The 9,452-nt window shown below is 60.6% G+C and overlaps 1 protein-coding gene across 10 annotated transcripts; it reads right to left on the bottom strand.

The window, feature by feature from the left end:
- Positions 1–712: 712 nt before the first annotated feature.
- KIF12 (kinesin family member 12) lies at positions 713–8,708 on the bottom strand. Of its 10 annotated transcripts, none has more exons than XM_006142772.3 (19): positions 8,264–8,707; positions 8,113–8,178; positions 7,946–8,024; positions 7,676–7,803; positions 7,496–7,571; positions 6,592–6,726; positions 6,331–6,466; positions 5,589–5,680; positions 5,278–5,434; positions 4,606–4,724; positions 4,431–4,535; positions 3,476–3,578; positions 3,293–3,389; positions 3,085–3,171; positions 2,623–2,713; positions 2,462–2,551; positions 1,635–1,747; positions 1,425–1,546; positions 713–1,117 (listed from the first exon to the last, which is right to left on the bottom strand). In XM_006142772.3, the coding sequence occupies exons 1-19, from the start codon at positions 8,287–8,289 to the stop codon at positions 945–947; spliced, it is 1,995 nt and encodes a 664-aa protein (XP_006142834.2). In that variant the 5' UTR covers positions 8,290–8,707; the 3' UTR covers positions 713–944. The 10 variants fall into 10 exon arrangements, 9 of the variants coding, with proteins under 9 accessions (XP_006142834.2, XP_014441141.1, XP_027625332.1 ...); XM_014585655.2 differs by having other exon boundaries at positions 5,278–5,458; XM_027769531.1 differs by having other exon boundaries at positions 5,278–5,458; positions 7,496–7,834; positions 8,264–8,708.
- Between the last annotated feature and the right edge of the window lie 744 nt (positions 8,709–9,452).

A 9,452-nucleotide genomic window follows, 5' to 3' on the forward strand; every position in this document is an offset into this window, starting at 1 on the left:
TAATGCTGGCACCTCTGGGGCCTTGCCTAGCCCAGGGCCCAGGACTCAGGGGATGGCCAACCTCAGACCCGACCCAAGGGGGACTGCTGGCTGAGGTGTCTCATCTCTGCTCTGTGCTGGCCTCATCACAGGTCGCCTGCCTCCAGCTCACCCTGCCCACAGTGGCCAACATGACCTAAATTCAGCCCTAAGCTGGGGACTCCTCAGGACTCTTCCATGGCTACCATTTGCCCTTGGCACACACACAGACTGTGGAGGCGGCCTGCACAGCCCTGCACTTCAGGGACCGGACGACCATGGGAACCGCAGGGGTCTTTGGGCCTTTGCCTCCCCAGCCCCTGCCTTCCCTGCTCTGAGTGCCGTCCACCTTCCAAGCCTCCGTCGTGGCTTCTCCAGGGAACCTTCCCTGAGCTCTTCCACCATTTCCAGGGAGTGGCCTTCCTCTGTGCCTCCACAAGTCCCCTGGACTTCCCTCATCAAAGAAGTGATGCAAGCCCACCCTGGACCAGCCCCTGCCCTAGCTAGGGCCGAGGTGGTTTCCCTCACCATTCCATTTCCCCAAGCCTACCCAGTGGCTGTAGTACTTGCTCAATTAAATCCTGCTCAGTATATGAGAGAAGGGAGGTTGGGATATTCCAGATCAGAAGGGACACCCACCTGGGTCAAGATCTGCCCCCTCAGAGCCCCCATGGGAAGTGACCAACGCAGAGGCTCGGAGCCGACAACTCTCTTTATTCATACATGTTGTCTCCGGCTGCCTGGTTTCTCCGGAATCCAGCCATTTCTCAAAGGCTAGGGCAACACCCTTCCTTTCTCCCCCAGCAGCCCCCACCCCAGCCCTGGAGTTGGTCTGCCCAGCCCAGCAACAAGGTGGAGCAGCAACTGGCCTTCCCATTCGACAGACATGGAGCCTGAGGCCCAAGAGCACAGAGTCCAGGCCAAGGTCACACGGCAGGCTCCTGGGTGTCCACTTGGCCTTCAGTGGGGAGGGAGGACGTGGCCTGGGCTCTGTGCACCCTCGCTGGGGGAGGTTGGCTCTGGCCATGGAGTAAGGAGCCGCCAGTCTGGTCTCTGAGGGCCTCTAGCCTCCGGGCCAGGTTCGGAACCCCAGCCCCACCTGAGGAGCAGTGAGACTCAGGCCTGCCCTCTTTTGGGCCCCCTGCTGCTCAGGTTCACCCAGGTCCCAACAGCCTCTGAAAAAGTTTCAGGTGGTGCCCTCAACCCCCCACACCCCAAAGACCTGGGCTCCCACATACATCTGGGGGCCCCAGGAAGAGAACTGCAAGTCCGGGAATGAGAGAGATCTTAGAAATCACCTCTCACCACCACCCCCTTTCAGAGATGGGGAGACTGAGGCCTGGAAAGCATGGACTCAGGCCCGAGACCAGGGAACACTAGGGAACCCTCCTCACTCCCTTCTTCACCTCTCAGCACAGGCGACGTGTCCGGGGGCCCCACAGGCAGGGGCGGTGCAGAGGGTACCACCTCCTCCTCCGTCAGCATCTCTGCCAGGGCCCTGGTCTGCATCCACGAGTCACGGTGACTCCTGGGCCAGGGTGAGTGGAGTGGTGGGAGGTGAGTCTTGAGGCTTCCCGGCCTCCTTCCCCCACCCCAGTGCCCCAGCGCTGGCCCACCTCTCTCTTGGGCACTTGGCAGAGCCAGAGCCAGAGCCAGAGCCACATGGGGGTACGCAGGGTGGGGGTCGGGCAGACAGGGGCAGGCCGCCGGGGGGCTCGGGGCTCGGCACCTGCACAGAAGACCAGTCCACACTGGGTGACCTCAGCCTTTCTCTGTATCCCACCACGCCGTGCTGTGCCCACCCCAGAGAGTGCCAAGAAAGACAGGTCAGCATGAAGGGGTGGGGTCAGGTCCCAGTGGCTTTCTTCTGTGACCAGAGATGGCTCCTGTCATATCCTTGCTGGGACCAAGAGCAGGCAGCACCATGTCTGACCAGTGCCCAGAACAGAGGCAGGCACAGTGGAGCTCAGGAAGGAGGGTGTGCCCAGGTGAGAAGCTGTACACATGGGGAAGTGTGTAAGAGAAGAAGGAACAGGTGAGGACAGACTGAGTTCCTAAAAGGAGGCAGGGGGCCCACAGGTGAAGTGGCTGGCTGCCATGTGGCCGAATGTGCAGTTTGACTCCCAGACCCAGTGGCTTGAGAAACATCCTGGTCCCAAAATCCCAAAAGGAGGGAAAAATGGAGAAGGGCCTGCGGCATGGAGCTTTCTCGTGCTCTCTCTCTCTCTCTGGTGCATGTGTCCTTTACCAAATTAAAAAAAAAAAAGAAAAAAAAAAAGCAGGAAGGGGAAGCAGAGGAGGTAAGGAATCCAGGCTTCTTCCAAGCCTGGGGCAGAGGGATCCCTGAGCCAACCAGCTACTCCTGCCAGGACTGCCCGGGCCCGGCCTCCTGCACTGCTGGTCCCCAGGCAAGGCCTCCAGTCCCCCACCTTTGCCTGCCTACCTGCTGCAGATGGTGCTCCCTCCGTGGGCAGGCCCAGTGGGCCAGAGGGCAGAGGTGGCAGCAGGGGCAGGAGCAGAGGGGTGGTAGTGCCTGCAAGGAGATGAGCCCGTGGTTCAGCGATGTCCCTGCTTCTCACCCCCCAAGTTGGCAGTGGAACTCACATAGCAGGGGTGAGCTGGTCCCATCCAGCAGGCGCACGGTGGGGCTGGGCCAGGGCCCGAGTGGCGAAGGTGACAGATGGAGAGGAGGCGCCTGGGAAGGACAGTGGGCTGTGTGCCTGCAGCCCTCACTGTTGCACCCACAGGCCTCCAAGTCCCCCTTTCCAACAAGGCCTCCCGGAGCACTTAGCTACATGCCAGACCCCGTTCTCAGCGCTTTACCTGCTAACACATTCCTGCCAGCCCAAGACAGCCCCACGAGAAGGACCAGCTAGGATTCCCACTTCGCAGATGAGGAAACCCAGGCAGTGAGAGGGTAAGTGACGTGCCCAAGGTGGCACAGCTAGGAGGGAGAGAGTGAACCCAGGGGTCTGGATGCAGAGGTCAGACTCTCCTCGGTTCACTAGGCCACCCCTTTCTTGGCAGCTCTCTGTCCAAGGCTGGTGACCGGGCGGTGACACTCACCTCTCCAGCTCATGCACCTGCTGAGCCAGGATGCGCTGCTCATTCCGGGCCAGGTCTCGGCTTCTCTGCAGCTGGCTCTTTTCTTTTCTAGGGGTGAGCAAGCCCAGGAAGCTGATAGTGGGGAGTCAGGGGCTGGGGAGGGGAGACAGATACAACCTAGCGCTGAGGAGTAGGGAACAGAGTCCCCTGCCTGTGGGCTGGGCCCCACCTGAGCCTTTCATTTTCCAGCATGAACTCCTGTAGCATCCCATAGAGGTTCCGCTGGGCCCAGGCCACTCGGGCCCCGCTGGGCCCTGAACTGGAAGCTGCAGGGAAGTAGAAGGAGCATCCACAGGAGCCCTAAACCCACCCACTTCCTCCCTTCCCATCACAGGGAGCTCATAGCTCATACCCTTGGGATCCATTTGGTCCAGCTGGAACCGAAGGCGACGGTTCTCCTCCTGGAGCTGCAGCACCTCGGTCTCCAAACGCTGAGGCTGCTTTGCCACAGGGGACTACGAGGAAGGGGCCCAGAGCTGCCTTTTACGGTTGCATACATTGTGCACTGCACAAGGGCTTCCGGGTGTGGGCAGTGAGTGAGCTCGAAGTACACTTGTCAGCTCTGAGTACATCTGAGCTCTGCTTCATTTGTCAGTCTTAAACCCCGGCACAGGCTGCATCCTCCTGGAAAGGCCATCACTCTGGGGGCTGCTCTCAAGGCTGGACTTGGCTCCAAGTTCAACCCCAAACTCAGTTCCGTCCAGACCTTGGCTCAGATTCTGAGCTCAAACAAGACCCATATCAGACCGCAGATCAACTCAGACTTAACCACAGTACTAACTGCGATCCTGGCAAGGGCCTCCTCATATCCCAAATCAGAGTCCAACCCAAGAGGGGCCAGCAGTGGCATGGTGGTTAAAGTGGCTGGATCCCACACAGCCAACTATACAGTTCAAATCCCAGACCTGGCAGCTTGAAACCACAGCAGGTGTTTGCGTGCATTCCCAAAATCCAGGGAGAAGAGCGGAGGAGGAAGGACTACACTTTCCCTGGGGAAAGTGGGGGCTGCTTTCTCACTCTCTCTCTGCCTTTCTCAGGTGGGTGCATGTACCCTACAGTAAAATGTTTAAAAATTTAAAACAAACAAACAAACAAAAACAAAACACTAGATCTGTTGTAATCCCGACCCTGACCTGGCTGGGACCTGACCACACTCACCACAATGCCATTTCCAGGAATCCAACCCTAATCCCAGCTCTGACCCAGTTCCTGACACTGCCTGGCCCCCAGCCTGGGTGGGACCCCCACTCTGCAGCATTGTCTCCCATGCCAGCTCCCCACCCCAGCCTGTGTCTCCCACTGTTCACCTTGGGGGCCTGTGGCCGGGTGGTGACCCGCTGAGCCCGGCTTGCATAGCGCAGGGTGCTGAGTGTCTCGGGAAGGCACTGGGCTGAGGGGGACACGCAGGCCACCTGGGGAGGACTCCCGCTGAGTGGGCTCCTTCCCTAGGACCCAGCCCTCCCTGCCAGCCCCCTAGGGTACCATGAGGGTGACCCCACGGCCCCCCAGGGAGTCTGCCAACAGCTTGGTGAGCTTGCTGTCTCGGAAAGGGATGTGACTTTGCTTCCGCTGAGGGTCCAGCAGCAGGGAGATGCAGTGACCTGGGGTAGGAGAGTGAGGTCAGGGGAGGCCATACCACTTGCCCAAGGCTGCGTGCTGGGATGCAGCAGAGGTGGGATCTCCACCCCACCTGCGGACTTGGGTAGAGTCTCGCGTGATCTCATTACTCATTTGAACTGGCCTCCACCAACGGGCTGGGGCTCTTCCGGACAAAGTCGGCCCTGTCCACCCCCAATCCCCAGCAAAGGCAATTTGATGAGGGTCTAGTAAACAGACTGAATGAGAATGACTTTCGTCTGCAGAGGAATACCCAGGCTCAGATCTCAAGGCCAATAACCTGGGGTGGGGTGGGGAGACAGGCCAGTTCCCTTTCCCCACTGGGCCTCTGACTTCCTGCACATGGACAGGCTGAACAACTCTGAGGTTGAGGGTTTCTACCTCCCCAATTAGAAGGGAACCCACACGCAGCCTCCGGCTCCTGGATCACAGCTCTTGAGCCCTCTATGAACTGTGTATCCCCCACCATGGACCAGCCAGGGATCAGGTGCAGAGGAGGGACTCAGGAAATCCCCCCTGCAAGGCCTCAGGTCTCACCCAGGGCCAGCAGGCTGCGGTTGATGCTGTTGGCCTCAAGCATCAGCTCCCCGCGGGATCCCGTGGCTGTCACCTTCTCGCTGCCAGCCAGGTCTACAAAGCACAGCTTCCCACCAGCAGGGGGCTCCCCAGCGTCTGCAGGAGGCAGCTGCGGGGACTGGGGGACCAGGCTGGCTGGGGACTTGGGATAGGAACAAAGTCACAGGGTCCCAAAGCCAAAGGTTTCCACGGCCTCCGCGCACACCCAAACTGATTTAAACACCCAGAGGCAGGCCCCCCTCTGGGCAACCCCTTCCCGGCCGGGCACTCACAACCGGGCGGCAGATGTGGAGCGTGAGCAGGGCGTGGCTTCGGCTGGACGCCTGGTTCAGGGAGTGGGCGGAGCTCCGCCGCCGGCTAAGACCTGCAGGGGGAAAACTCCAGGAGCTGGCCCCGCAGGACAGGTCATCGCCCACTGAGAGAAGGGGGCACAGGCCCCCTGGAGCAGGCCTGCCCTCGCAGAGGCCCAGGCGCAGGAGGTGGGTGTGGGTCCCGGGAAACGACGGGACGCCGGGCCTGAGTCCAGCACGGATGGTGAAAGGGGGATGGAGAGAACTGAGCAAAAGAACAGTTTCCAGTTTATAAACACCTCCGATGGCTGTGTGCAGGGAGGGAGGGAAACGGCGACAGAGGGCAGCTGAGAGGAGTAGCAGCGCAGGGGCCAGAACCGAGTCAGGTGTCCCCAGGGCCTGCCAGAGGAGGGTGCTCAGCAAATCCCTGATGAATGAATGAGTGAGGCTGAACCGAGGGGCCTTACAGGTTAGGCTGAGCGCTATGGCTCTGGAGGGGTGGAGGGATGAGAACAAGGAAGAGGCCTCCCTGAAGCAGAGGCCGGGGCAGAGCGGAAAGAGGGATATCTGGAAGGCCACTGGAAGGCAGGGTCAGCCCACCTTGGGGATAGAAGGGGCCATCTGTGGGCGTGACCTTGACTTGTTGGTTTGCTGGTCCTTCCCCCTCCGAGAAGCATTTATGAGGCGCCCCTGAGTCCCCCAGCTCCCCTGCAGGACCACGCACCCTTCTGCAGCAGTTCCATCAAGGCCTCCAGGCTCCCGAACTCCACCTCCCGGAGCTGCTCCACGTAGAAGCCCCGGGTCTTGTTCCAGCGAACTGGGAGGGGCCGGGAAGACCCCAGGCTCAGTAAGTCCCGAACCTGGGAAGCCAGCTGAGTCTGAGTCCATGCTCCATCCACCCTCAGACCTCAGGACATCAGCCCTGCCCGCCTCCTGCCTCTGACTCCAGCGTCTGTGGCCAATCCCTACTGGTCTACCCCCTCACCTGCTCATTGTAGATCTCCAGATAGGAGGCGCGAAGGGTGACCTGGGAGCCCAGGCGCTGCACGCGGTCTAACAGCCAGGCGAAGGTCCTCTGCATGATGCCAGCCAGGCTGGGGGGCACTGGCACCCCCTCCCCCTGGGGGGCAGAAACAGCTTCACCTGCGCCTGGGTCATCAGCACCGTCCCCACAGTAACACCCTGCCCTGGTAGAGCACCCACCAAGGGCCCATAGAGTATCTCGCTTAATTCTTTTTTTTTTTTAGAATTATTTTTTTATTTATGTAAGAGAAAAAGAGTGAGAAGGCAAGCTGCCAGGTCCAGGACTCAAATTGCAGTCTGCCATGTGGGAGTCCAGCGCCTTTAGCCACCACGCCTGGTGCTAACATTTCCATTTTACAGAGGGAGAAAAGGGGACAAATTTGAACCCAAACGCTCCAAACTGGGCAAGTCCCTTCTCCTCTACGGTCCTTGGTTTCCCCGTCTGCAAATAAATGGGGCCCCAAGTCCCCTCCCCCCAAGGCTTCCTGGGGCTCCCAGCCCCCAGTGCTCCCAGCCTGAGCCCCCATGGGCTCTGCAGGTTCTCTGCCCACCTGGGGAGGGGGTCCGGTCAGGGTGTAAGTCTTGCCGGAACCAGTCTGACCAAAGGTGAAGACGGTGCAGGAGAAACTGCAGACGGCAGGGCAGGGCGTGACTGGACCCAGGGGGCGCCCGGGAGGGGGGCGACCGGGCTGACAGGATGCCCAGCGGGCCTCATCCAGGCCCGCGCGTCACTCACCCCCGCAGCGCCAGCTCTCCCCGGCAAATAAATGGGGCCCCAAGTCCCCTCCCCCCAAGGCTTCCTGGGGCTCCCAGCCCCCAGTGCTCCCAGCCTGAGCCCCCATGGGCTCTGCAGGTTCTCTGCCCACCTGGGGAGGGGGTCCGGTCAGGGTGTAAGTCTTGCCGGAACCAGTCTGACCAAAGGTGAAGACGGTGCAGGAGAAACTGCAGACGGCAGGGCGTGACTGGACCCAGGGGGCGCCCGGGAGGGGGGCGACCGGGCTGACACGATGCCCAGCGAGCCCCATCCAGGCCCGCGCGTCACTCACCCCCGCAGCGCAAGCTCTCCCAGGCGCCGCACGCCGCACGCCTGGAACACGTCCTCCTGCGTGCGCGTCGCGTCCAGCACCACGCCGAAGCGGAACGCCACGTCGGGGCCCCCGCCCGGGGGGCTCACCTGGGGAGGGGGCCGTGGAGGGGCGGGCATTCTGGGAGAGGGCGGGGCCTAAGGTACTGGTGCCGAGAGAAGGGATCTGGCGTCCCAGGGGTAGGTTTTAGTTTGCGGAGGGGGAGGAGGGGGTGAGATGGCAGGCACTCACCTGCAGAGTCCGGGTCCCTGAGCAATGCAGAACGCTCTGTTCCCCTCGACGCAGCTCGGCTGCGCTCATAGGTCGCACCCTGGGGTCCAACGGGAGGGCAGATGGTCCATTCTGATGTCTCCATCAGACCCCTCTGGCTCGATGCCTCCTAGCCAACCTAGACCCACCTGAGCACCACCTGGATGGGCGTTTCCGGTCCTTCCGGCCCCTGCTCCAGGTTCCGCGCGGGGTCCCTGTGGCAGCAAGGAGAGTTAGATCCCTGCGGCCAGCTGGGCGCGGCGTTCAGGGCTACTCGAACTTCTCGGAAGCTCCACTTACCCATCCGGAGACCCTCGTTCCTCCATGTCCAGCTCTTTACACGGAGTTAGCTCCGCCCAAGGCTCATTCCTTCCCCTCCCCAGTACCCTCCCTTTTTCCACCCTGCAACAGGCAATCTACACACATCTTGCATTCCCCCTCCAGCCCCCCCTTTCCAGGCAGCCATCCATCCGGAAAGACTCCGACCTGCCCTGGGCTGGCTAGTTAAAGATTTACCCACCCCCCTCCTCTGCAGTGAAGAAAGTCTCTCCCACGCCAGGGAACCGCTAGCTAGGGGGTTCTGGAATCTGAGGACCCTTTACTCTTGACCAGTCCCATCAGGAGGGACCTAGGGGACCACCCAGACCAGCCTCATTGGTGCACAGATGGGGACCAGGAAGCAGGGACGGGAAGGTCTTAGCCAAGGCTACCGAGCATGGACCTGGCTCTTTCTACCTTTTGCACATGCGGGCCCCCTTCCAGTTTTGTAATCCACCCCCACTCCTGCACTGCAGCAGCTCAGAACCCAGAGAGGGAGGGGCCCAGGTTGCAGCTGGCTCTTTGGAGGACCTGGCTGGACTGGGTCTCCCAGCTGAGCTAAGAACAGGATTCCAAACATCTGGTTAAACATGGGGCGCTAGCCTCTCCAATGTCAAGGCTGATCCAAGGCCGGCAGGATGGTTTAACCCTCTTGTGGCCTGGTGTGTATGAGTGCAGTGGACATGTCTGAATGTGCTGGCGTGGGGCAGCCGCTCATCTGAGCCATTGTCCATGTGAGACGCCCAGGCAGAAGAGTGACATGCCAACTCTGCCGCTTCCCAGATGCCTGGGGAGACAAACAAGCACATCCCAGTGTGCAGAGCCTTTGGAGGGGGTTCAGAGGGTTGAAGGGTTCAGTGGGGTGCGAGTGGTCAGTGAGAGTGTCTGGGGCAGAGGAAACACTTCCGGAAGGCCAGGGCGGGGTGGGGAGATGCGTGTGGATTGGAGAAATAGTTTGAGGCTGGTCTCAGCTCACGGAGGGCACACCAAGGAGTCCGGACTCAGGGAACCAGGAAGCCATTGAAGGAAGAGAGAAGGAAGCGACACCACCAGACTGGCATTACTATTATTGCCATCCTGGGGGTTTATGTTCTGAAGAGTTCTGCAAACTCCTCTCCCTGCAAACACACATTAGGGTGAAAGCCCTAAAAATCACCCCCTCACTTGAAAC

The sequence above is a fragment of the Tupaia chinensis genome, unplaced genomic scaffold (assembly GCF_000334495.1).
Source record: "Tupaia chinensis unplaced genomic scaffold, TupChi_1.0 Scaffold000081_1, whole genome shotgun sequence".
Classification (NCBI taxonomy): Eukaryota; Metazoa; Chordata; class Mammalia; order Scandentia; family Tupaiidae; genus Tupaia; species Tupaia belangeri.

Coding starts and splice junctions, on each gene's coding strand:
- KIF12 (XM_027769531.1), bottom strand. CDS start 8,289: ATGGAGGAACGAGGGTCTCCGGATGG. Junction 8,179..8,263: donor GAACGAGGGTCTCCGGATGG/GTAAGTGGAGCT, acceptor TTGCTGCCACAG/GGACCCCGCGCGGAACCTGG. Junction 1,118..1,424: donor CACGTCGCCTGTGCTGAGAG/GTGAAGAAGGGA, acceptor ACTGCTCCTCAG/GTGGGGCTGGGGTTCCGAAC.